Source organism: Rhipicephalus microplus, chromosome 7 (assembly GCF_043290135.1).
Source record: "Rhipicephalus microplus isolate Deutch F79 chromosome 7, USDA_Rmic, whole genome shotgun sequence".
In the NCBI taxonomy this organism is placed as follows: Eukaryota; Metazoa; Arthropoda; class Arachnida; order Ixodida; family Ixodidae; genus Rhipicephalus; species Rhipicephalus microplus.
Window position 1 is genome coordinate 64,778,732 of NC_134706.1, and position 27,955 is coordinate 64,806,686.

General features: G+C 45.3%; 1 protein-coding gene across 4 annotated transcripts; it reads right to left on the reverse strand.

Moving 5' to 3' along the window:
* Positions 1-27,920, reverse strand: LOC119179460 (uncharacterized). 4 transcript variants are annotated; one of them, XM_075869223.1, is made up of 8 exons: positions 27,724-27,919; positions 24,641-24,961; positions 20,447-20,915; positions 19,236-19,335; positions 17,975-18,207; positions 15,768-16,237; positions 13,810-13,909; positions 1-5,515 (listed from the first exon to the last, which is right to left on the reverse strand). In XM_075869223.1, the coding sequence occupies exons 2-7, from the start codon at positions 24,874-24,876 to the stop codon at positions 13,870-13,872; spliced, it is 1,548 nt and encodes a 515-aa protein (XP_075725338.1). In that variant the 5' UTR covers positions 24,877-24,961; positions 27,724-27,919; the 3' UTR covers positions 1-5,515; positions 13,810-13,869. The 4 variants fall into 4 exon arrangements, with proteins under 4 accessions (XP_075725338.1, XP_075725341.1, XP_075725339.1 ...); XM_075869226.1 differs by having other exon boundaries at positions 15,768-16,138; positions 27,724-27,913; XM_075869224.1 differs by lacking the exon at positions 27,724-27,919 and adding an exon at positions 27,465-27,708.
* Between the last annotated feature and the right edge of the window lie 35 nt (positions 27,921-27,955).

Genomic DNA, 27,955 nt, shown 5'->3' on the forward strand with positions numbered 1-27,955 from the left:
TGCAAATTTTTATTAGTTTTATTTGCAGCTTTCTACATTTTCAACCATGGATGATTTTTCACTTGCAACTGGCATTGCCGGAATTTTTGTGAAACGAGCTCTTTAATGCTTTCGCGTTAAAATATTTCAAAATTTATGTCGAAAACTCCCAGATTTAATGTCTCGTTTTGCTTCCAGCAAAGCGATTGTGCGTAGCAAAATATTTAAACCAGAAGTGGTCGTAGTACCTTTAGGTAACAGGGATGCGCTAAAATTTGTGTTTTACCTATTCAAAACTGCACATTAATGGAAGTAGAGGCTCCTAATGACCTGTCGGCCTTGGGTAAACATGCTACGAGTAGAACTGATTAGCATAATTTCATTTTTGACGACAATGCCGAGCTTCTCTTATTCATGCTCTGATGGTGCTCAGACCAGTTGTCACCAGGGTAAATGGGGACAAGAATTGTTTCAAAGCAGAGACATTTTCACGTGCAACTAACGACTGCATGACGAATGACACTAACAATGGTGAAGCAAACATTTGAACAACACACGGTACAAATGTTATAAATAAAACACTTTCCAGTGCATGTTGGTAATGTCTGAGCAACCGATACAGCATTGTGTGCAAACAGCTGCTTGCATTACATTATCATCACCTGGAACAGTGGATAAAACGAGAATCACTTAAAACAAAATGCAGGCTGGCCCAAAGCTTGGAACAGCTAATGCTTAAGCTAAAACATTTGCTATGTTCCCTTGAAATTGCATGCTTGTCGAACCTTGTATTGCCACCAAAAAAAAGAAAGCGTGCCTTCGATTAGGAAAGTGTACACTGTGTTTGTCTATTGCACCAAGTGCCACACAACATAGCTTTTCCCAAAAGAAACCTCAAATTTATACACTGGAGTTTCCAAAGACTGCACTTGCCAGCTGCTTGAAAACTGCAGTTCAATATGCCGTAGAAACTGCAGGGTGAGAAATGCTGCAACTACAGTTTTTGCAGTAGCCAATCAGTTTTTCACATTAGGATACTCGACATTCCTATTACACATGGGCCACACATGTATTATGCACAGCGGCACACTTCTGGCCAATACTTTTGCACATACCCGCCACAAATGCACTTGAAAAGCAGTTAAATAACTTGCTTTTGGTACAAACATACTCCACCTTGAAGATTTTTAGAACAGCTACATTTAGTCTCTCTTCAAAGTCTGAAGAATTCACTGATGTAGCAACGAAGCGTTATCAAATGCCACAACTTGAGCAAGCAATTACTATATAATATATAACCATGTTATATGAAATGAAGGCAGGTGCATTATGTAGCCCTTAAAGGGGGCCCTGCAACACAAATTAGACGTGTAGGGTTCATCGCTGCTTCTTGCAATGTAGAATGCACCACTATTGTTGCACCGGTGGCAAAGCCAAAAAACAAGGCCGTTATCATTTCACTTCAATGGAGAAACCACTGGCTTCTGATTAGTGACACAAAACAGTTATTGTTGTGATCGGCATCGACGCCTCAACACACGAGAGTGACGACACTGGCAGGGCAATTTGATTGGTTTGACGTGACAAGCTGCATCTTACAAAAAAAAATTTTTATATCCAAAAATTCGTCATAAAGGTTTTTTTCTAGCACTCTATATAGTACTAGAGTATTCTGCTTTTACTTCGTTATTGTTGTATCGTGAGTCGGATGTAATGCACAAAGATGTTATCCCATCCTCGAGACGCAGGTGGAAACTCTCTTTTATGTACACAAGAATAACTATATATACATTTATACAACGTCTTCTAGAGGCCAGTCAACAGGTTTCAGAACTGAAACTACTACGACACATCATCCCCCCTTGAAATGAAGATGATGTGGGGTTCTGCACGCGACCACTGCACGATAAGAATAAAAATGTAGGATTTACACAGAAAAATAAGGAAATGCACAACATAACGCATAAAGGATTGCACAGCAAACACAGAAAGACGAGGCACACACCACCCTATCATCCCCTCCCCTGAGAGAAGATGTCTGCATAGTCACTGTCTCGTTTGAGTCTACGGCCTCGACGCTTATAGTGATGCCACTTCCACGACAGGCCTCTGAACTGTCGCCGCCCACAGCAGTCTCATGCGAAAGAACAGGCCCATGAACTTTCCTTCAGGGGTACTTTTGGCATAACAGGAGCCGGAACAAGCATGCGATGAAGCTCCGGCGAGGAACTGCTCGGCACCATTGATGCAGGTGCCGTGCAGAGAACCGGAACGGGCACGGCTGGCGCAAACGCGACCGGGGGTAGCACCTCCGGCGGATCAAGCACAGAAACAGCATCCCGGAGACCACCACCAGCCGAACGAAGCACAGCCAGGGCGGAAGCAGCAGCAGGCACAATGGGAGCAGCAAGCAGGTCAGCAGCAGTAGACCTGACCGGAACAGCCATCCTTCTAGTAGAAGTTCTCCCAGTCGAAGCAGATAGAACCATGATACGCTATACTGCAGGCAACAGCAGGAACAGACGCATCAGGAGCACGGCCAGCTGGGACGCTTACAAGCGCCGCACAAGATAGCACACTTTCAGTCTGGGCAGGAATCGTCGCAGTACTGGAAGTCGAAGTATGGCCCGATCTATTGGTAGCTACATCCCTTGTGGATCGGCGGACACTTACATCATGTCCTCTCCTTCCCCAACGCACACAGGTGCTGGTCCTCGCAGGGCAAGTGGCAGCGTCGGCCCAGTGCTGCGACGAACCGCAGCGGAAGCACGCTTTCACGCGAGTCGACGCCGACGCCGAAGAACCAGAGTCAGAGGCGCCGGTAGCCGAGGGGGCAGTCGCAGTCGGCGAGCAGATGGCGCCAGTTGCGAAGCAGCTGGAGAACGAGGAACGCTCCTAAAGGTGGAAGGAAGGTCGTCTGACGCGATGAAACAGCATCGCTTGAGGGAATCCAGCTGTTGTAATGTGCGATCGATGCGCTCCTCTTCTATGGCAAGATCTAGGGCCTTCTAAATGGAGAATTCCGATCCCATCTTCAGAATCTTTCCTCCCAGATTCGGGAATGCGATTTCTTCTACAATTTGGTAGAACGCCAGCGTGTCGGTACTCACACCGAATTGCAGAGTCGAGCAAGCCATTTAATTTCTGAAATGTATTGCACTGCGGTCTTGGCCAGTTGTTGCCGTAGCGTCTGGAATAAGGCACATCGGATCGACTTGCTTGTGAAAAATCGTGTCCAACTGCCAGAGTGTTGCAGCATGCGCTTCAGCAGTTGAACGCGATTTTCTACGAACGAGTCAACCTGAGCATACGCATCTTGCACGACGTCTGCCGGGATGGCATGGTCTGCTGCAGAGTCAGTTTGTCCTCCACTGCACGCAGGCAAGAGTTTAAACCTTCAACGCCCAGTGAATTCAGTAGCAACACCTTCTTGTGCTCTGTCATGGCTTCCCAGGTAGCGGCGTCGATGTAAACTTGAAGAACTAGACGCCACTGTCGCCATGGAATAGAAGGCCTACCGGGGCACTGCAAGAACAGGGGCGGAGGTATCACGGTATACATCCCTGTGGAGAAAGGTAGCCAAACCAGAGGACCGAGTCATACACGTAGCCCAGTATGCATAGTCTCAGTGGTCACGAACTGGTGATCAGCAGAAAATGTAGTATCGGTGTAGGCAGTATCCAAGGGTGCGACCATGCAGTAGCAATGGTCGTATTCCCACTTTCGGCCGGACGCATGCCGATTCGCCGCCTTGTCGCCGGATGTTGTATTGTGCGTTGGACACGATGCGCAGAGCATACGAGGCCCAGCGCCCAAAGTGCAGGCTGGGAAGGAGAAGTGGCGCGCACGAGACCCACGCGGAAACCTTCTTTTATGTACATAAGCATCACTGTATATGCATTTATACAATGCCCTACAGGGGCCAGCCAACTGGTTCCAAAACCAAAATTGAAACCACGACACCAGTTATATCCGATATTTCGTTATATAGAGGTTTGAGTGTATTGACATGGTCCCAGACAGGCCACACTAGTATGTTTTTATGATATTTTGAAAACAGTTCCAAAATGACACTAGGTGCACCACACGATGGCCACCACAAGATGCTTTATCTGGTATGTCTCTGTAAAAGGTGCGTGGTGATTGGAAGTGGCCTTTGAAGTCAATGGAAGAGTGAAATGCGAAAGGGAACATTTTTTCTCGTCTACTGTTACAATTTTGAAGTTTGAAGACTAATAACTTCTGTTACCGTGCACCAATTTCAATAATTATTGTGGTGCTCATTTCAGTATTCAGTACTACATGCACCCAGTGCTGCAGAATGCAGACAAAAAAGCGTTGCAGGGCCCCCTTAATTAAGTAACATCGTTCACTTTACGAGTATTGTGGAGACTTTACAGTTGGGGCACCAATCTGCTAATACAGCCGGGATTGCTATGACGCTGCACCAATGCAGTATACTCTGGAAGCCAGCTATGGCAGGCGCGGCAAATACAACAGATAAGCCACAGTTGGAAAACGTCACAAACACAAAATATCACAATTGCTTGACTAAATGACTTCTAAATGAAGTTATTTAGAATGACTTTCCTTAATTCTGAGCTTTGTCCTTTGAGATCATCTATACAGTGACTGCGTTCACCCGTACTATCACAGTTTCTTTGGTCTTGGTTACATCCATATATTACGCGCAGCACTGAACGCTGAAGAGGAAAAGTCCGCAGTTGAACCGCTGGTCTTGAAGGCGCTAAAGAGAACATTCCTTTTTGGTACAACCTTCTACACACACTTGGGCGTGACGGCGGTGTTCTTTGTTGCTGATGCACGGTTCTTGAAAGGTACCTTATTTTACACATATAACTCACACACACACAATATGACAATGATAACAAAGTCAATGTGATTGTAACATGCAAGTTTTAGGAGGGCAAGGCAGCACTTCTTCCCAGCAATGCAAGGAAGGTAGGTTCATGGAAACAGTACGCTGGGGATCTCTTCTTTAAGAAAAAGCTAATCTATTAGTGGTATTAGTGGTAGTTAGGAGTGCGGGTTATGAGCAAGGGCAAGTTATAAGAAAAAAAAGTACAACAAACTCCACCAACTCTAAAATGAATGCAAAAACTGCAAACGTTACAAACACTATATCTGACGATCACTATGGCAACACTGCTTTGTGCTGTTGGAAAGCGTTCTTTTCAAGACATCCTGAGAACAAGGGGCTGTCTAATGCTTGCAACTCTGCCAGCTTCCGAGTCCTTTCCTTCTTTTTAGAGTTCTTTTTCGAAGTCTTTTTCTTCTTTTAAGCTGCCGCTAAAGCACTGTCCAATGTCGGCTCTGTCGAGGCTTTTGGCGCAGCAGTGTTGACAGCTCTGTCTAGCTGTACAGAGGAAAATAAGATGGAGGCACCAGTTATGCTCCGACTGCCTTGGCTCGTGCTTGGGCACCACGATCCGGGACAGCTCGACTTGCCCTGGGCACTGCTGACCTGTGGAGGAATTCTCAGTCCATCCAGATGGCGTAAGGGACATCTCAGAAGCTTGCGTGGAAAAAAGAAACAAAAATATTGCTGACAACTGGGATTCTCCTGATAAAAGAAGGTGGGCACGCAAACAAAGTCACGAGAGAAAAGATCCCGGACGGCACACACCTGGCTGGAAACCTTCCTTGCATCACATTGGTTATGATGCAGTACAGAAGAATTTACAGTGTAATCCGTTTGATACACTTTTTGAAAGGAACCGGAAAATACAGGTTCTTATAAGGGTACTCGCTTGGGTGAGTTAGTACCTATTGTTAGATTATTGCTACCTTTTTTTAAGGCAATAGCGTTAAAGAGATTGTTTCACGGAAATGGTGTCGTTGGTTGTGAGCAAGAAATCATCATCTTATGCGTGACTGAAAAATCGAAAACAATGCAAATAAATAAAATAAATAAATGATAAAAACCCTGGAGCAGAGTGGGGATCGAACCCGGGTCGTTTGCATTGCAAGCGGATGCTCTACCACACAGCCATGCCTCTGCTTGTAAACACAGTGAAAACAACTTTCTCTGCTTGGAAAATGCAGTGAAAGTAGCTTTCGTGTTCACAAACACACGCGTCTTGTATATATGCTTCAAAATGCAACATGAAGTATTGCAGTTATATTGCGGGGTACAAGCGTACATTGCCATCGAGTGTCAGATTATGTGATTGTCACAATGGCTCCATGGTTTAATGTTATACGTACCCCACTACTAAAGGCACACGCGCTACTGTGCCTATTCCCTTAAGGCCGCGTAGTGGGTGCATAGAAAATTTGAACAGGTTTCATGCACTAAGTGTTTGAAGTACGCACTACAAACAGGATGTCGCTATCATGTTCAGCTCGTAAAGCCGAAGCTATAGAGTCCCCTAATTTATTTTCTTTTTTTGTAAACATTTTCTTCCAACCATGAAATGCGATTGTATAAAGGCATCATGTGTCCATACAATAAAAAAAAACTCTCTGAAAGATTGCATTTGTGTTCGTGTGGTTCTTCATCTAGTCAAGTCTACACCTTTCAAGTGGTGCGCAATAGCTAACAACGGAAAAATAAAACCTACGAGGCAAGAATCGTATCAGCCAGACAGGTTAAAGAAAGAAAGAAATCGCACATACTCCGACTGCAACTCAATTTTATCGAAACATTAAAGTAGCTGGTCCCTTTGCACTGCACTTTGTTCTTTTGAACATGTAGGAGCATATTCTTTCTGTAAAAAAAAGAAGCTGCAGTGTGCTCACTCACCTCTTCATACACGACAAAACTACAAAGTGCATCCCAATGTTTCAGCGCGTCGCTTGCTGTTGGCAGAGTTCTTATGACCGCACAACCGAGGCTACTGCGGCCTCGGCAGCTCAGCAATGTCCAGGTCACGGCTACTTGGAAAGCGCGTTCCGCTAATATATCGAAGAATAAACGAAGGATTCCCAGACATATCGGTCCAGATTCGCTGTCGCGATCATACTATCCAATGCCGGGCAAAATGTGATCGTATTAAGTGCATGAAAATTAATTATTTCGAAGCAACGTTAGTCGAGAATTAAAAGAAAAAAAAAACGTATTATGTTGAATTGTATCAATGAGATTCCACTGTAATGAGGGTTCTTTTTTTTTTTTTTCAAAGAATTGCAGAAATGGTCTCGTTTTCAGTATTTATATTCTGGGACCACCATCTATATATAAGTATGATGTAACTGATGGATATGTAATAAATATCGTATTTTCCAGAAGTCACACCTTTGTATAAGACGCACCCCCCTATTTTGGCACATATTCACAAAAAAAATTCATATATAAGATGCACCTATTATCAGTGTGATCAGCCCAACTGAGCACAATTCACCACGTGCTTAGTTTTATGCATTGTACATACCCATTCCGGATCACTCGCATTCCCCTAATCCATCACCAAAAGTGCTACAGATTACAGCAAAAATGCAGTGATAGAGTGCTTGTAAGCAGAAAAAAAAATTTATTTCTTCGCTGCGCGTTATCTAGAAACCATCAAAGGCCTCGCTCTCCGATACGCTGTTGAACAGTTCGGCCGATTTACTGGACAGGGTCGCAGGGACATTATTGTCACCTTCAGAGTCGCTGCTGTCATAATCCCCGGCAGGTGCAGACGCAACAAGGCCAGCTTTTTGAAAACCTGCAGCTATTGTGGACACAGACACGGTATCCCACGCTTCCTCGACCAACTTGGCCACCTCGCCAAATGTTGCATGTCTCATGCGTCCAGTGGCCATAAAGCTGTGGTCGCTGTCGGTCATCTAGCTTTCCCACAAATGGCGCAGTACAGCTTTGAAGCTGCAGTTGACAGAGATATCCAAAGGTTGCAGCAGCTTCATCATACCGCCTGGTATGACTGCAGGCATGCAGTTGACAGCCTTGACTCTTTTAAGTGTTGCGTCGGTAATATGCATACGCATGCTATCCATAATCAGCAGACCTTTCTTCACATAGAAGAAGCCGTCTGGTCATTTGACAAAACATTTTTCAAGTCAAACTACCATCATGCACTCATCCTTTTGTCCCTTTTCGTTTGCCTGGATGATGACACCAGAAGGGAAGCTGTCGTTCAGCAGTCTCTTCCACTTAAATATAAGCATTAGTGGCAGTTAGGTTCCATCAGCCTAACAATCAAGGACGACTGTAAAATCTGATTTTTCGTGCCCGGTTGTTCGCAGCAGCACCAACTTCTCACCCTTCCGCGTAGCAGTTCGTCCCATCAGAATGTCAAACGCCAATGGAATTTTGTCCATGTTTACCATGTGATTTTCCGATATCTTGCTTTCGTCCACCTGCTTCTTCACAAACGCTTGAACTTCTCCAGATTTCCAGCGAAGTCTTCGGGCAGCTTTTGACAAAGTATTGTGCGCACTCTGATGCCTCAAAGAGTTGCACGTCATAAATCTGAGGCACCAAGAAGGTCCGCCGGGAAAACCAACAACTCTTGTACCCTAGTGCGCGCTTTGAAACGCAACTGCACAGTAGACGGTGCACTGCCTTCAGCACGCTATTCTAGTGCCCAAGTGCGCAGACGGGCCTCAAGTTCCGGCCATCAGGCTTTCAATCCTCTGTCAGCTTTCTTCGTACTTCTAATAGCCCAATGCTTGTCCTCCGACTTACGCCAATCGCGCACCATCTTTACACTCGCACCAAAGTGTCGTTCAGCCGCATGGTTACCATCTTTAAGGGCGTACTCAACCGCTGTCAACTTGAACTTTGACCTGTGGCTTTTCCGCGATTGCCGAGGCACTATGGTGAAACCGGACACACAAACCGGGCAAAGCAGAGACGGCGACTCAACCGCCGCAGCCCAGCTCACACCACGTGGTGAAGGACGGCTTGACTCAGCTTGGCTCGCCTCGGCATCGACGTGGATTGTCCTTATTATCGCCTTGCAAGTGCAACAGTGCCTTCGCTGTCGGCCTTTGACTACAATAAACGGTGTGAAAAAGCTCAAAAGGGCAAAACAATAACATTATAGTGCAATAAAAAAGCATCATGACTTGCTAATTCTAAATTGCTCAAAAATTTGGTAACTCGTGGAAAGCAGAATCATTCTAACCTTTTTTTCTCAGTCGCGCTCGCTGTTAAGCAACCTGAATCTTGATGTGCCGGCTTCAATTGCTCGCTTAACAACCTGACAATCCTCACCGCAGTTTAAAAACAAAAAGAAATAACTTCAGTTTCAAAGTGAAAGGGCAAAAAAAGATATACAAGTTGCACATTTGTATAAGACACACCGTGGAAAATTCAGAAAAAAAAATGCGTCTTATACTCCAGAAAATACGGCAAACAAACTGAACCCTAAAGGGGCACCGGCACAAAAATTATCAGTAGCCATTTTCTCGCGTCGAATAAAAGGCCAATCCCCTGAAATCCCACAAAATGCACTGAAATGCTTGATTGCAGTCAGAAAAGGTAATTATTACCGTGCAATTTTAAAAGCTAGTTTCAGTTCCTATTGTAACCTGACACGATACGAGCTTCTCAACAACACGGTACGAGCATCTCGTCGCACGCTTGTGCAAAATATCTTAATGTTTAGACAGTTGCTCGGCACTGCAGCTCCGTTGGTGTAACTCAAGCAGCCATTTTGAAAGTTTGGTACCTGATGACAATAGCAACTAGCCAGACTGCCACGTGAAGTCACCAGAATTCAACCTATAGCTTACGTCAAGCCAATGTCGACTTCAGTAGCTGCACCCAAGGCAAAATTCACTTTAATATTTAAATTAAATATCTCGCCAGCGTTTGCGGAGCGTCACAGTGACACTTGGAGAGCCGCCTCTGTATAGACTGCTTCCCATAAGACATCCTAGTGCCATCATCTTGGACTGTTCTGCTGATATGTTCCTGTTTCTATCTATTGCGACATGAATTAATAAGGCAACTAAACATCGAATGCACAAACTCACTCGTTCTCATGCGCATGCCTCACCTGTAACACCGTTCGTTTAGTTGTTAATGATACAAAACGCAAAGGCTAACAGCTCAACACGGCTGTGCTTAAAACCGCCTGTAAAATAGTCAATACAGGACATTTGCATGGCTGACTAAACTTTGAAAAATGGTGTCGGTACCCCTTTAAAACAAGTTCGCTTAACTCTTGAAAGTTGTACATACAATTTTATGATACATGAGAAGTAAGAACCACCTGCTAAAGTTGAAAGACAGATAACAAGGTCAGCGTTCACTTTGCGACAGTCTCCAGTTCATTTCTTCCTTTCACTAACGCACTGAAGGTAAGCAAACATTTATCGCAATTACGTACTGCCAGTGCAATTCATTCATGGAGGTTTTGTTAGCGACAAGCTTCAATTGTGTAGCCATATCTCCTCCTTAGGTCAAGCCTTGCTCAACACCATCCAAGCCTCGCAGACGCAAGTACCGCCATTTTTGTGACGGCATAGCACCTTTTAGTATACATTCAAACTTCATAACAAAGCTGCATATTAAAGGGAAAATAAGCTTGTTGTATCCCAAAATTTGTTAAAAAGATATGTTGCTAACATTTTGTCCGTTGCAAGATTATTCTTCATTTACATCGTTATAACCAATATTTTGTTATATATTGGCGTGTTCCATCGAGGTCTGAGGCCACATATTCCTTTGGGTGGTATTGTGAAAAACATTATGGCACATGCGAAACAGCAGCATATGAGAACAAGGTAATGGACAAAATACTGGGGTCCCGGCAAACCCTTAACCTCACAAGTATGTTTACAGTAGCGCTTTTGCGCGTCGTCTTGTCCTTCCAACCATGCCAGTTTCATCCTACACTGCACAATTCGAAAACCACTCGCCGAGACCAAATTTGCACTCATACACGGCGAATATACACAACGCAAATTTTGCAACTTCGCCAGAAGGAAAAGTGAAAAACGCAGGACAGGCACTATCAACCAACGTGTGTGTTCACCAACTCACCGGATTTTATATCCTGCTACAAGTGTGCACTGTCTCCAAAATTATAAGCTGTACACTGTTTTATCACAAAAAAAATACGGTCTGAACCGTAAGTCCCTCTCGGTCTTCATGGAGAAAACACAGCTACACAACTTTGTGTAATATGTATTGACACCACAGGGCAGAGGTTAGCGACCTTTTGAGGCCAAGGGCCACATTGCATGCCCCCGGCATGGGAAACTGAGGGGGGGGGGGGCTTGCAGATAAATAGTAAAAATTCGGCGAATTGACACTACTTTGTAAAACTTGAACAGAAATCATACCATGTATACTCGCTTAATGAACACACTTTGTTTTTGAAAAATAGAAGCAAAAAAGGGTTGTTTTGATTATGCAAGACACTCATGAAAACTTTTTCGGGTTGAGCAAGTATTGCAGTAATAAAAAAAAAAAGTTAGGTCCCTTAACCTTTCTCAATTGACATACACATACACTGTTCTATCTATACCTGCCAAGTTCAAGGACTCAGAATCCGGGAGATTTCGCAACGGGGGAGGAGAGGGGAGCTGATTTATTTCTCCCCTTCACACCAAAAAAAAAAAAGATCGCCAGAAAAAAATGGGGGGGGGGGGGGGTCAATGTTGGGAGTTTTCAACTACAGTAGGGAGGTGCGAGTCACAATATTCGTATCTCCCGATATTAATCAAAACAACTAGCAAAATCTATTTCAGCCAAAAGAACTTGTCTAGTTCTTCCTGGGACACACGTGAAGGGGCGGGACAGAGCAGGTGGCTGCGGCGTAAGCGCAGATCAAAGCTTCACTTAAGGCTAACTTAATGACAACGTATACATCCTTATAGTACGCAAATTGATTACTAGGCTCTTTGGACAGAAATGCGAAAACACTTTTAGCCTTTTTTCAAAGTCTTTATTGCTATTAACCTATTGCTGCATTAGCCATGTGGCCTTGGAGCTCGTAGCCGTTATGCGTTGCCGCAAACACAGTTTCGTGCGCACCGGTTTCGGCCAGCAGTAGTTCCATTTCCGATCTGCGTGCGTTGGCTTCATACGTGCCTTCAAAACTAGGTCGTTTTTGCTCTCTATGATTGCATTTGCCACGGTTTTCTCCGCAGCGTTTCTGGAAAGCAGCATCGCTTTGACTGGTCGAGCGTTGCAAGCGCGCACACTTTCAGACTTCTGTCAGTTATGTCACCATTCGCGATCGTGTCAAAAGCAACTGTGGTTTCGTCCACAGCAGTTGTGGCAAACGATAACCACAAGCACTGTCAGAAGACAGTGCTTGTGCACAGGCCGCACACGTACTTCCGCCGCACACGTACTTCGAAAACTTCGAGCACTCTGCTCTCAGCCTTTGTTCCGCGGTTTTCAGTGCTAAAGTTCATCTCACCCGCTGCAGTGAGGAAAACTGTTCCGAACATGCGAATTTCGGCCCAATGGACACAGTAGAATTTGAGTGGGGAATTTCACAAATTTGTATCAACCAGTTTCGCAACACTGAGATTCTATTGTGCATTTAGATGAACGCCTCCTAAATTCGTTAACAAGAAAATGCGTTAGGCAATTCGCAAAAAGACTTGAATGGATTGCACTGCATTTTTCTCAATGTGGCTAGATTACGCACAGAAATTTCGATTTCCGGGAGATTTTCATGACAACCGTATACAAACATAAGAAATGGTCAATCCGAGAGCCTCCTGGAAAATCCAAGTGACTTGACTCTATCTGTGCACGGCACTTCACTCATCTTCAGTGGTTGATTGTGATATCTTCTGCAAGCTATCTTCCGTGATACACCACTGACTTTGCAGCAAATAACCAACATTGCATCAAAGCTATCGCCGAAGCATGAAAATAAGCCGAAGATAACAAGATTAACAACAAATTATGGCCACCACCTCACTGTCCATATGAAAAGTAACTGTAAGAGAGGTAGCCATATATTGCATTCCTTGAAGTATGCGCGGATAACAAGCATATGAAAAGCCATTTGCAACTGAAGCGAGAATCAGGGGTGCTGCCACATTGTGCAAATTGTCAAGCTCTCTTCTGGCGACCAAGCAATCGTTTCTGATATTTCAAAAACCTGCGACACGATGACCACGACTGGCTCTTCACAACAGCAAACCCTGCCGTCATCGCTTGAAAATCGCGCGCATGTGGTTGGGCCTCTAAGTTTCATATTTGCAGAAAGCAACCGTTGCTTGGCACGGGCAGTTTCATGACCTTCATTCGCTGTGTGCTCGTCAGCTGTGCTGTCTCTGCACTTGTACCGTTTGTGAACCACGCTGTGGTGCATAGATAATTAAAAAAGTCTGTGGATGTGCCGCACACAAATCGAAAAAACAACAAAAAAAAGGCAAGCGGCAGCGGGCGAAGGGAGGGAGCAAGCTGAGGTGGCCGAGGACGGTCGGCATAATAAAAAGCGGAAAAGATCCCACTGGCAGGGAGGTGCCACGTGTCTGTCGGCTCACGGAAATGCAGCGGATGAATGTAGGGGGTTCATTTATTACACAGGAGAAAAAAAAAATCAAAATGTCTACAACTGAAGTTGAGGGTGCGTTTATTATGCAAGTGTGTTCATTACAAAAGCAAATTAATGCGGTATTTATTTTCAGCACGCATGTAACAAAGTTGCAATCAAACAAGAGTTACAAACGAAAATCCAATATTTAGTCAAAACTGCTTTGTTGCTCTTCAGATAGCAAGTGGCAAGGGGAACGGGAGTTTGATGCTGTGCCGGTGGCCGCAGCTTAGTGTGGCCCGCGGCCTTCTAGTTGCCAACCGCTGCCACTGGGCAAACTCGTGCAGTAAAAAACAAAGAAGTTGGAAGGGTACCTCTTTATCCCACAACAATTGTCATCTATCTTGCATACCTTTTCTTGCAGTGTTGCAGTGTGCCCAGTACTTCAACGAGATGAACAGCATGCACAATATCAGCACCTCATAGTCTTCTTGACAGGAAAGCCGTGAGGGCTGGGTTTTCAAGAAAGAAAACGCAACCAGATGACTATTATTGCAGTGGGACAGAAATACACTCTTTTTAGTCTTTCTTTTTTTAAAGTGCAGCCGATGTTGACTACAGACAATTTTATTTTGATTGATTGATTGGTGGGGTTTTAACGTCCCAAAACCACCATATGATTATGAGAGACGCCGTAGTGGAGGACTCCGGAAATTTTGACCACATGGGGTTCTTTAACGGGCACCCAAATCTGAGCACACGGGCTTACAACATTTACGCCTCCATCGGAAATGCAGCCGCAGCAGCCGGGATTCGATCCCGCGACCTGCGGGTCAGCAGTCGAGTACCTTAGCCACTAAACCACCGCGACGGGGCACAATTTGATTTTCAATTTGGGTGCCATCATTAATGTGTTAAAATACGAACGATTTGTCACTTTTCCATACAATTATGTCAAATTCATATACAGTCAACTGCCGATTTTTCGAGCACCCGAATTTTCGGACATGCCCGATAATTCGGACATCTCCGCGGCACCGCCACGAGCCCCATAGAATCAATGTATAAGGAAGTCTGAAGTTTCGGACGCTCGAACCCCCCGGAGTCCGTTTTTCCAGACTTTTTGACGCGACGGAAGGTCGGAAACCACCACTGACCTCCAGTGGAAACCACCACAATTGCGTCATATGCGATTACAATCGCATAAATGAGGGCGCCGGTCTACTGTGGCGGCATCAGTTGCTTGGACTCGTTGATCGTTAGCGGAGAAACACACACAGCCTCCGAGATTCCTAACACTGGCCGTGTTTATCGTGTAAGGGTGCTTCGCTGCCAATCGAAGCTATTCACCGGAAATTTTTTGGCGCCAATAAAGTTCCTTTCGCTTTAGCGCTAGTGCTCGTGCGTGCTACTCTGGCTTCCCGTGCAGCGCTTTCGCAAAGCATTTCACCACTTCGAACTAGAACTAACCGTCACACACCGAATCGGTCTGGCCATGCTGGCTATCTTGAATGTTTACCCGCGCCACCTCTGGAGTACCCGAGACACCATCACCTGCAGTCGTGCCGTTTTGTTTACGCAGCCCACATGGTATTTGGCCAGCCTAGTGCGTGGTTGTGCGATCATGTGAAGTGTGCTCTGCAATGCTAAGCCTAGGTGCTTCGACGCTCGTCAGCAAACTTCTTTGTCCACATCCTGAGGATTTCGCTTGCCTGCGATAGCCCCCACTCCGCCTTCGTCGTACTAGCCGATGGCATCGAAGTGCGGAAAACAGTACCATCGGTTAACGATAAAGAAGAAAGCCGCAATTATTAAGTTCGTGAAGAGTGGCCGATCGCAGGCTGATGTGAGCAAGGAGTTAGGCATTTCCAAGCAAACAGTTTCCGATTTCCTGAGGAACAAAGACAAGATCTTGGAAGCGGCCGAAAAACCGTCTGGTGCCCAAAAGATGAATGCAAGCCAAGGTGTTCATCCAAAGCTTGAGGACGCTCTTGTCCGAGAAATATCAATGAAATGGTGCGTTTTTTGCTTGCATTGAGAAATATTAGCAAAATGGTGCGTTTTTTTGCTTGCATTGAAAATTATCAGTAAAATAATGCATTTTTTTTGCTTGCATTCATTTTTTCGGACTGCCCGAATTTTTGGACGGTTTTTCGCTCCCTAGAGGGTCCGAAAAATCGGCAGTTGACTGTAGTTTCAAAAATCTGAATGTATCTGTACGGACAAGTTTTTATTCGTGCGAGTTCACTGTACAGTACAGTTCACTGAGTTGTTCCAGATTTTAAAAAAGCAACAGCATCAACTGCCTAAGATGACGGCATCTTCATACTTTCACAAAACGGTCGATATGCTTCTGAAAGTGACACTTACCTCTTGGCAATGTACGGAATCTGATTCAGCGGCCCGTCTTTAGGAGTGTGTCGTCCATGACGACCTCGTGACACTTTGAAAGCCTGTTTGCTTTGGCACTTGGCTACTGCCGCTGGACGGACTTCCGGCTGATCACACTGGTAGATGTCAACTGATCCGTCAGAGTCCGACTCGCAGAGGCCGTGTTCGGTCACTGCACTGCTGGCACATTTCTCGTAGAAACTGTCCCACAGACGCTTTTGCCTGCCCTTTCGCACCTGTCTTCTCCACGAAGTGCTGGGGTACCAGTGGCAAGGTTTCTTGTGTGACGCCCGGTGCTTGGAGGTCCGTGCGCCTCGATCCGGTGTTTGGGTCGCGTCGGTGGGAAGTTTCTGCGTAGGGCATGCATCCTCACCATCATCATCATCATCCCATAGTATGTCCAGTGGAGGATGAGTGCCTCTCTCAATGACCTTCAACCACCCTGTCATCTGCAAGACATTTATGCCAGCAAATTTTATGGTTTGGTCACTATGTACGTCTAAACCTTCCGTCAATTTCGGCCACATATCTCGTCCTTTATTATTCCTTCTGTCTCTTTAAATGACCCTCACTGATGGCACAATATTAATGAGAACTTGCAGACAATGATGCCAAGGAATGCATGGGAGACGTTGTTAATAGTAAATGTAATGCAGATGTGAAGAAAGAAAGTGGACGAAACGATGCCTTGCCACTGGCGGGGACCGAACAGGCAACCTTCAATTACACATCCGATGCTCTTTGCACATACATTACAATTACAACTGATAGCACCTCCTATAGTTTCCTTGGCATCATTCTGTGTAAGTTCTAATAATTATTATGTCCACAATTTATGAAATATTTTATTGGTCAAAACAGAGCAGGTCCCTTTGCTACATGGTGACCAATCTGAATCTCACTGGCCAATTTGGACCAACTTTCACAATCGTTTGCGCTTCTGATCGTTTTCTACTAATGTGTACGAATAAGCCCAAACAAACACTCTACAAGAAGCGCAGTGCACTTCTTGAAGACCAGGCGCTGTTACACCATATTCCTAGAATAACGACTCATTACCAATTAACCAAATCAAATTGTCTAGTCAGGCAAATTATTCATTGCGGCCAAGCTCACAAGATGTACCGCGACAACACTGCCAAGGAGCGGATCTTTGGCAATGATGAAAAGGTGCCCAGCTATTCAATACTGGTAGAACTCGGCAAATGAGAAAATTGTGTTTCTGCCATTACACTCTAACATGCACATATTCACAACCAACTTAACTTCTAGATTTCAAAGAACAGAAACCACAATGTGGTTACAAGGTTGAGAGTAACAAGGAACTCTGAATTATTGCCGACCTCCCAGGGTAGTTTAACATGCAGGGATACCAAACGAAGAATGGCAAAAAGTGAGGCAAACACTGAAACTTCACTTTGAGGATGAAACTGTTCCGATAAACAGAGCTTATTTTGGACTATACTTTTGAGGCTCGTCGGAGCATGGAGGCTTCACAACGAAGTGCGCATTCACACAGCCGTCAAACGACCCGTCACGTCACCATCACGCTGGAAAAAAAATGTAAAGTAGACGTGGCGGAGCTGCATAGAAACGACAACGGTGGTTGCAACGTCGACAGCAGCACGTTTTTGTACAGTGTTCACCTACAACTGTCATGTTCGCTTCAACATGAAGAAATGAAATCAACAATTTTCAGTAAATAAGTTCAGTCAACTATTGTTGGTATAATGTTAATGAAAACAAGAAATAAAAGGTTAATAGTATATTATGACGTATGCATGTGGGAGGTATATTATGAATGTAATATGAACATCACCGTAAAGCAAGAAATTGAATGGTATTGATCCCCACAACTGGTAACATTGCCATAGTGTGTCAGCGACTCAGTCGTTCTACCTCCGAGTTCTTTTGTGCTCTCCCCACTTTCTCCATCCCATGCTGGCAACAGAAAGGTGGAGCATTCCTCGACGTCGACCCATTTCTGAAGAGGAAACGGCCTGGACGTCCTCACCCCTGCTTAAAACTGGTGCCTTGACCGTGACAGGATGGAGCATTTGGCGGCTGTGTGACCCCTTAGCATTACCGCTGAGAAACCCGCACGAATTTCCTTGCGGCCTCACGCAACGAGCGTGTGGTCGTCAGTTTACTCCCTCTGAACTATCAAGTCGGTAACAGACTCTTACCTGCACCTGGATGAGCTCACCGAGCCGCTCGCTCAGCCGGATTGTTTGCCGGCAATTTCGCCCCAGCTCCGCCAGCAGGCCACTGTACTTCACTTCTAGAGGCTGAAGCAGGGCTCTCACATCCTTCTCTAGGCTCTCGTCCACTCCCTCGGCAACGACTTTGTCAAGTTCCTCGTAGTTGACCAAGACCAAGTTTGCAGGTCCGTTCTGCTCATTCAGGGACCGGGACGCCGCTGGAATGGCGATGAGAGTGTTAGCTGAATGTTTGACCAATGTGCCGTTGCTACTGTCAATTGGCACAAGAAGTATCGGTACAATCCGAAGCCAGCGTATCCATGACGATGAAAAATAATGACATAAATGTCTGGGGGAGGGGTGTAGCTTGGTTGCGAACTGCAATTAGAATGGCAGCGAAAAGGCCACTAAGTGCTTCTAAGGAGATGCTTTAGAGACTACGCAAGCATTTGCTGTTTTTACTGAACCAAAGGGAATCCACATGAGAAATATCATGCGTTATAACAAGGGGGGTAAATACGTTCTTCAAATTTGCCGACAATTTGTGACAACTCCGAATGTAACTTCAAGGCACCATACTGCAAAAAAACTAAGAAATGGTGCCCAAATCTGAGGACCCTCAGAACCTGGGTTCTTGGAAACTCCGGCTGCAGGATTCAGTAAATGAAAACTGGTTGAATAAAAAAAATAATGGCAAAAAAGGTTTGCAGGAGGTGGAAGGGACACCTGCACGGTCACTGGCGCATACTTCCAAGTTTACCAAAAAAAGGCAAAGGTGTACTTCCTCAAAAAAGGTTGCTTGCTCAGGATTTTACACTATGCAATAAGTACAGTAGTTCCTGTACTCAAAAAGGAATAACAATGCCGAGAATTGGGGGACCCTTAAGCTTTGCCTTGAAAGAGTGGTATTCCTTTGAATAACTAACTGTACGAAAAAAGGCTGCCATAAGCTTGATTCCATGGTTGCGAGTAACAATAAAGAATAAAAGAAGAGACTCGTGGGAGGAAGCAGGAGCAAAAATTATGAAGCGACACAGGAGCCACACTTACGACCCTTCCAATAACTTCGTCTCTATAAATGAATGTTGGGTCTGCGCGCGCCGTTATGACCCAGGAAAAAAAAAACTGCAGAGTAACCTTGGAGAGCACCTGAATTATGCGACCGCCTAAGCGTTCCCAGCGCACTACATTACAAAGAGAACATGCCAGGCATGTTCGGACAAACACTGACACACCCGAAGCTTACCTCCTCCAGCCAGCGGATCAGAGGAGTTGTCGCTGCTGGCGCTAAGTTTGTGGGCAGGTTCTTCGCTGGCATTCTTCGCGAGTTGGTCGCTGCCGGGCACCTGAAACAGAAAGGCCTTGAGCATTGTGTCGTTCTGAGGACCAAGGCCGTACCCAGGAATTCTTTTTTGCTATGGCCCACCTTTCGAAGGCATTCAAAAATCCTTATTCTCATTATTTATTCTCGCCAAAGCTAACCCCACCCCCCTCTGCCTGAATTTCGAGGGGAGCCAGGGCCCCTTGCCTGGCTATGGGTCTGACTCACATGGAGGGTTATTCTTAGCAAATCATATTGTAACAATTTCTTCATGAATTACTTAATTAACTAACTGTTGGGTTTTTATGTCTGATAGCCTCTATGAGATAACGATCACCATTGTGGAGGGCTCTGGAAATTATGACCACTTGACTGCTGTGTCAATGGCCATGTGCATTGTGCAGGCAGCTCTGGTGCACGAGCTTGTACTGCTTTCAACAGTGACTATCCTTCAGTGTGCGTAACTGCGCCGAACTTGCTTAGCATACATTGTACAGTGTAACTGGTGTCAAGAAGCAACTACGTAACCCACTCGGTGTACCGCAAGGGAGCAGGCACTAAAGACACCCACTCAAACCCCGTTATAGACTTGTGTGTATATACACGTGTGATATCGACAATATAACGAACCATGATATAACGAAATATCGATCACAAGAAGGTAAATAAAGAGTAGTCTTGCAACGGACTTAGTGATAGAAATACACCTTTATAACAAATTTTCAGTTATGACGAACCTACTTTTGTGTACGTAGCTACTTTGTTATAATGGGGTCTAAGCATGATACTGAGATTCCTTAGCATGCACCTAAATCTAAGTAACAAGCCTCAAGCACTTCGCCTCAAGCACTAAACGAAACCCAGCTGCCATGGCCCAAAATTCGATCACAATTCGTACATTCACTTTAACGAGACTTCAAAAGACTTGGGACCAGCTTTGTCGAGGTCTAAAAGTAACTGCAACGCAACTTCTGACAACATGTTGAAACAGCAGGCTTGACACTGTGCAAGAAGCGCTGCCACCCACGCACTCCGATGCATAGGATGCCAAGCAACAAAAAATCTCGCGAAAGCGATCGCATCCTCAACACTATCAACTGAAAATGCAGCCTGAAGTCGATTTCAAACATGCTTACCTGATTTTTTTCTTCACCTCTAACCTTCACGGCACAGTGTCCACCATTCTTTTGAATTTCTGCTGATATGTCAACAATGTCCATTACCAGTCGCTCTTCGTCGCTCGAGTCATCACCGATGTGCGTCGAAATAGTGTTGAAACTTTCCGACTGCCGCGAATCGACAGCCCAAGAACGTAGCCGCTGGACGTGATTGCCCATGCCAAACGACTGCTTGGGAGGATCCTCTTCTATGCATGTTATCGATGCTCGATCGCCACTTAGAGGGACCGGGACCACCAGACTGTGAGATAACGATTCCGGGCTTGCACAGCTTGCCACGCCAGGCTCCATGTTTTTCTTCTCTTCTTCAACTTCTACTGGACCGTCTTCACGATTGTTTTCGCTCTTTGGCATTTCTCTTTCGCTGTTGCGATTATGCACTCGCTCTTCACATGTCGCATCTTCCTCTATGCCTCCCAAGATGTAGCTGAAACAACCAAAGTGACCCATTACTAGCAGTCAACCAACATACTATAAAGGGGTGCCGTCACAGATTTTCGAGGCAGAGTTTACTCTGCCATACAGGTCGTCACCCGCATACTAAGACAGCTCTGAGCAAGTGCGAAGGTTGGAAAATGCTGACAAGGTACTTCACTTTATCATCAAATGCAAATTTTTGCATCACACACCCACTGACGCTAGCGTGACGCCACGCTACAGCATCGATTTTTGGCGACTTCACACAGCAGCTTGGCTAGTTCTGATGTCAGGGACTAAAACTAAAAATTTTCATAAGCGTGTAACCAAAATGACATTCAAAAGAGCAGCTCGTGCATCACCAACGAAGCCAAATTCCACGTCTTAGGGGAGCACGTGACGCGAAGATACTACCATGCCATGACATCGGAATACAGTATGAACCCAAACCAGCTATTTAAAAACATGTGATTAATCTTTCAGGGCGCATTCATGCTTACCGGTACATTTTTTAAAATTTTGAGGACATTCGTTTTATGGTCCCTTACAGGCCTCAGGGGAGGAAGCGCTAGCCCTCCTTTTACAGCTTTACAGGTCTTAGAGCAGGGACATTAGGCAGAAGAGATAAAATGTAACAAAACATTATCAGAAGAAGGAAGGGAACGAAGACAACCACTTGTTTGTAGCACAAAGCTACAAAGAAATCCGTACGGATTTCTTAGAGAGAAAAGATTCTTAGTTGACGAAAAATTCGTCCTGGTACAGGTTTCGAACTCAGCACCAACGCCTTTTTGGGGCAGTGTCCTTGTGCCTCAAGTTGTCGATAAATTCGCCCTCATGCTGTCAATTGCTAGCTTCCTGGTTAGCTCAATTAGTAAAGCGACAGCCCCGGAAAGGCGCTAGTCCCGGGTTCGAACCCAGATCAGAAAAAATTTTTCGGCAACTAAGAAGCTCTTTTTTTTTTTTTTTTTTGAGAAATTCGTACTTATTTTCTTGTGGCTTCGTGCTACAAACGGGCGGTTGTCTACTTTTCCTTTCTTAACTCTTCCACCACCTTGCGGGTTCTCGCACCACTCATTTGCAAAACAATATCAACACATGCAGTACAATATGAAAGCATAAGAAGCTCTGCATGTTTGAAAACTAGTTCACATATCATTAAAACAGGCCAAAACATAAGTGTGTGAGAGAAATGCGGGGAAGAAAGTTCTATCAATTGAACACCAATGCAGCTAAATCACGAAAATATTAGAGCAGAAGCACAAACAAAAAAAGTTCAATACCGTGAAGCACTGATGCATAAAAGTGTAAGCATGTAATAAAGCACAAGAAACAAGTTACCACTGTTGTTAAGCAAACCTGAAGAGCTGCAAGCAATGTTTGATACATAGATCCTGACACTCACAGAACGCAGTATTCTCTAAACACCGATAGAATGCATTGCACCGTGTTTTGTGCTGTATATTCATCATTTTTCTTTCATGCCCCCCCCCCCCCTAAAATCAAGAGCACTGTTTACGTCGATTTGCTGCTTGCACACTTTATGCAGCTGCTGTTTCCTTTCGATCATGGTTCACACATTGCAGGTGAGCTCAGGAAGCCTACGTATTTCACACACCTACTACACTGCGTACCTAAAGGGGCCATGACACGGCCAACCAACAATTCGCGGTTTCGAGCGAAAACTAGAAGTAGAGGATCTATCAGGCCCACGGAGGCGTAGAAAGTAGGCCGTAAAAAAATATCTCAGGGCAAAGCAAGCCTTAACAGTCACCAGCTGTAAATTCCACCCACTGCCAGCGACCGCCGTTTCGCCGTGGTGCGAGTGATAACGCGAGCTGGAGGGAGCACAGCCGCCGCCTTCCACCAAATGTTAAGCCGCTGCAAGTCAATTAGCTTCAGTGCCATGGTGGAGAAGGCCAAGTTATCTTGAATTCATGTGCGGTTGACCACGAAACAATATTGTTCGCTAGAATGCGGACACTCGCGCAGCTAGGTCCTCATCAAGTCACAGCTCGCAATTGCACCCGTGTTGCCCGACTCTCCCGCAGCCCGCGTGTTTATAAAAATGTTCAATTTTTAAGGTGCCCAAGCAAATGTACTGACATTTCACCAGTCTGTTGGTGAAGGCACAAGGATTAACACACAAGTTATGTTCAGGACAAGCGAACGATGACCAGTGGTAAAGGGGAGATAATAAAAAGCAACTGCTCAGGCAGGTCACTAAGCCGTTCGCCCCTGCACGTGCCCTTATTGCTAAACCCCGTGAGCTTTTGTTCACGATACCTCGTGCTGGTGGATCACCCGCACGGCGGAACCGTTCCTACGGAGAGCCAGACTAAAAAACAAGTTGCCCCTGTCGCAACGTCCCTCCCGACAGGATAATGTGGGGGCGTGCTGTCACAGTTATTGTGGACAGGCGGCAGCATCTTGTGTGCAGACGCGAGACTGCCGACCAGCTGTCTAGCCAAGCCTGCTTATTCCGCGACAGTATATTTAAGCTCTACCTTGACTAAATGAAAGATCACTTCTGTAGCTGATTTCCTGGAGGATGAGGGCAGCAAAAGGTGAAAACGCAGAGAAGGATACACGTCTCCGACAAAAAGAAAGTTGTTTGCTTCATTGGTGGAGCATCAAGAAGGGGTTCATCCCAAGAGATGGTCTCAGATGAGACTGGAGATATTTAACGAAGATAAATGGAGCGGAGGGGAGCTTGGTGCTCACGACAAGATCAGGAAATGTGGACAGGGGTCATGCTTAGCGCGGACTCTGATCCAGGGATTGACTATTACATCGAGAAGTTCGTGTCAGTGTCTGCAGCATGATTAAGGGCTTGGCAAGTAGTGCCTCTTACTGCGTGGTCGGTTTAGTGGCCCCCACCATTTTTGTTTGTAAATAAGTGTCAGCATGTAAATAAACTGGAAGTTTGCAAGGAACTGAGCAACCGGGGCTGTCCAGTCTTTCAATGCGTCGTCGTGGCCATCCGAACCATAGGAAGTACCTCCATTCCCCAGTCTTAACTACACACAACACAGATAATGATCAAAAGTTGGATGTCACAGCCCCTTTAATAAAACTTGCTGTTGGAAAAGTGGCTTCAAACTTGCAAGGTAAAGATGGTTGTAGACAAACTACACATGGACACAGAAGACACGAATGTGCTAAATTGTCCTTGTCCGTGTCTTTTGCGTCTATATAGTTGGTTCGCAACCATCTCTTCCTTCCAACTGTGTATTTAAATGCATAACCACACACCAAAGTATTTCTTTTACTAATGATAATCTGGTACACAATTTTGTGCCCATTCTAAAAGAAAACATTCTGGTCACACCCAATTGGTTCAGGCTCAAGCAACGCAGATTCAGTAGGCGTAGGAAAGCTCATCCAAATTAACTGCGGGCGTCCTGAGCATTCCTTCATTTTTAAGACGGCTTTAATATTGCACCACTTATTATCTATGCATCTGTAGTTCTGTATTCCAAGCACAGATGTTGCTGCAATATCACCAATAATGCCAAAAAATTTCTGTTATTTGGGAATGTTGTTTTGAATAATATAGGAGGTAAAGAGTTGACTGCATACCTACAAATGTTAGCACTTTACTTTGATTTACTTTCACTGATTGACTCCCATAGCCTACAAGCATCCCAAAGAAACATAAAATTGCCAACACAAATGCTGGCAGAATCTTCCGGTTTCGGCAAAACTTTTATGTCGGCCTAATCAGTCGCTTACTCAGAGCTGTCAGTGCTCGTGCAGAAACCACCTCGGTCATAGCAGCCGCCGTCTTCGTCTTCGTAGACATCCATTTCCTCAAGAACGACGAATTCGCCGTGGGCTCCAGACTCGCAAACATTCACGGAGTCCGCATCCTTCATCGTGAGTGCGCTTGACGGCCAGACATTGTATCCTTGAGGCCAATCTTCATGAGTGCTCACAAGTGCCAACTTGGTTTCTTTCCCTGCATCCATCTTGAACAGCTCTCACGCTTGAATGCTTTAATGTCGTTCGGTCAATAGCTCGATGCCACCAGCAGGCTCCTCTGAAACAGGGGGCCTGTTCAAAAAGAAAAAATACATATATTTATGAGTAAACAATATGCATAACGTAAGGATATGCCTAACGTAAGGCAGAGAACAAAATTATAAGTAAGGCAAAAATGGTATTTGTTTAGGTATGCTGCAGCCTTAAAGGGAAGCTAAAACACTTTTTAACAAAAAAAGTAACCTTTGATTGTGTGAGGACAGTTTGGTTCCTGCTGAACTCGAATAGCAATGCAAGAATTCTCGCAAGTGAGTGCAGGCAGCACTTTCTGGTGAAAAAACAGAGGCTGTGGCTGTTGGACTTCTTGAGACACCAAGCAACCACGTGTTCGGAATACCCCATCATCTGCAACAGCAGCATCGCTGAAGCATGGCCTCCTCAATTATTTCCAGCAACAGAACTTCGTGAGTTAGTCACAGAGGCCATGGTTGAAGACACGAGAGATGCTTGCTCAAGTAGCGCTCACTACATAGAATGCATTTCTTGCTCCGCTCACGAAGTGGACTGAATGGAAGGTGAAGGTGCGTCCACATGGTTTCGCCATCGTTTTGCACCTAAGCTGGCGTATCTCGTCATAACACGAAATTCTTGCAGCACTCTGCACTGCCTCAGGATGCTACATCTGCACATGACTGAGTGTAAGCACAGGTAGGCGACGCTCAGCTAAACATGCCTAGTGAGCGGCCGAATTTCACGTCAGAGTGCAGAATGGCTCGGCGAGAAAAATCGAAAATGACGCATATTTCTACGACCCCACTTATAGCACACTCATAAGGGCAGAACAAGACAAACTTCTCTTTAGCGTATTCTGAAGCTCCTTCTGCTACAACCGTGGAAAAGGTTATGACATCATTGACATTAATGCCGGTCTTTGCTAACCACAAAGTTTTATCGGATTTTAAAACATATTCAGTTTCTTTTTGATCTGGGGCTATTAGAGTGGGAATACTCAGCAATACTAGTAATTAGGTTACCGCACAAAGAATAAAATATAAGCAAATAATTGGACCAGCTATATTCCAAGGCACATTCATTGGTATAAGTAACGCCGAAACTATGATACCATTACGAGACATGCCAAAGCAGTGGGACCCCTGATTAATTTTGCAGCTGCACCTAAGCAAACCGGTGTGCTCGAATTTGGCCTCCACTCCAGAGGTGCCTCGAAATCAAACCAATGTCTTAAGACATATAGCATCCTACCTGCTATACCACCATGGCAAGTTAACATTAATTCATAAAAAGTGGTTTTCGTTCTATACAACTAATGATACAATTAAGAGTCACTGAAAAAAAAATTTTTCTTCGGTACCGAGTTTTGATGGCTGCCTTCATGTTGGCAGCGTTGTGCAGTACATTGATTAGTTGAGAGACTACACTATGTGTTGGAGGGTTCAGAGTGTGACTCAATTTATGAAGATTGTACATAAATGACCTGGACGTATGAAACTTGTATAAATTAATTACATATGAGGTTCTGAATGAATTGAACATGAAAATAGTTCAAGGAGCTTGCTTCTTTCGTTTGAAAGAATCATATATATTTACATGAGCCGCAACGTATCAGTCTGGTAGTATGAAGGATTTTTGAACTTCGGGACCCGATTTGAATTGTCGAGCCTAAAAGATTAAGGTGGTGAATAGCAACAGCTTAAGATGTGCGGATGGTCGTTTCGTGACAAAGCAGCTCCAAGCCACGTGCTGCCAAATGGAGCCGAAAGTGAGACGATTAGGCAAATCATTGTACTAGCCAAATGTTGCACCGTACTTCATATCAGGCTGCAGAAATAAGGCACCTTCTTATTCTAACCGCTACCACTACCACCACTACCCAGCATGCTCGCTGAAGCCCCATGCGTTGCAACTCCCATTGACACTAGCGCCAGATTTCCCTCTAGTGTATTTGTAGGAACCTCTATGGAGCCACGGCCGCTGGATGAAAAAGCAGCGGCCGTGATCTAGCATTTGGTCGTCGTCAAAATGCGACTGCCACGGCCAGGATGGACCCCGTGACTTTCGGGCCAGCAGCACTGCAAAAAACAAACCTTCACCTGATAAGTAAATGTTGAAAACATCTCTCAATGCCTACAATCTCGACGCGCCAAGACGGTTTGATAAAACAGTTCGCTAAGATGACGAGCTAGGACAGTTCCATCTTGTCCAAGTTGTTCGATGACCGTGCAAGCAGATTCACTCGCACAACGCGGCTCGCTTCATAAACGCTGCGATCGTTTGCATGCGGAGTTCGCACCCGAGGCGCCGTGATTCGCAGTTCAAGCAAAAGCGCGTTCATCGCGCACTAGACCTCAAACCTAACACCAGCGCGGGGGGACGAAAACAAACGGTGCAACAAGCAAGGAGCTGATCGACGCTCCATCATTGTTAGCAATAGTTTATAAAGATCTCAGATGGTGCCAGAGCAGCGCTCACATCAATACGTTAATCCAAAAAAAAAAAAGCTGGGGTGTAGGCGTGTTTAGCGGTGCAAGAAACCACGCGTTCACCTGATACGTACGGTGCAGAGAGGAAGTAGTTCATCGACGCTCAATCACTTGCAAAGATCTCAGCTTGTTTGGTCGGGTCGAAGGTGCAAGAGCAGCGCTCACATCAATACGTAGTCGAAAACCCAAAGTTGAGATGTAGGCGCATTTCGCAGTCCAAGCAAACGCGTCTTCACCACGCACAATACCTTGAACCCCCTTTAACGTGACACGAACGCGCGGGAACGTAAGCAAACGTTGCAGAGCTAGAAGTCGATCGACGCTCGTACTTACATCAAGCATGGCTCGCGCAGAACAACATCCGAGCTAGGTGGTCTGCACGAGGGTGTTAACGCAGCGCTTACAGCAGGTGTTCCGCTAAACTAGTTTCGCGGCAAATGAGACTCTCGCCATTCTCTTTTTGATTGTGACGTGCCATCGGTAACTACCTCTTCGCCCTCTAGCGTGCGATGCTGGTCGACGTTGGTGTGCTTCGATACAGTGTACACTGTAGCTTCGAGGTCAA

Excerpts from the sequence above, each read along its gene's own strand:
- LOC119179460 (XM_075869223.1), bottom strand. The coding sequence starts at position 24,876 with ATGGATGCAGGGAAAGAAACCAAGTTGGCACTTGTGAGCACTCATGAA. Across the intron at positions 20,916-24,640 it reads ACGAGCACTGACAGCTCTGA|CTACATCTTGGGAGGCATAG; the intron begins GTAAGCGACTGA and ends TGGTTGTTTCAG. Across the intron at positions 13,910-15,767 it reads ATTCCGTACATTGCCAAGAG|CCCTCACGGCTTTCCTGTCA; the intron begins GTAAGTGTCACT and ends TTGAAAACCCAG.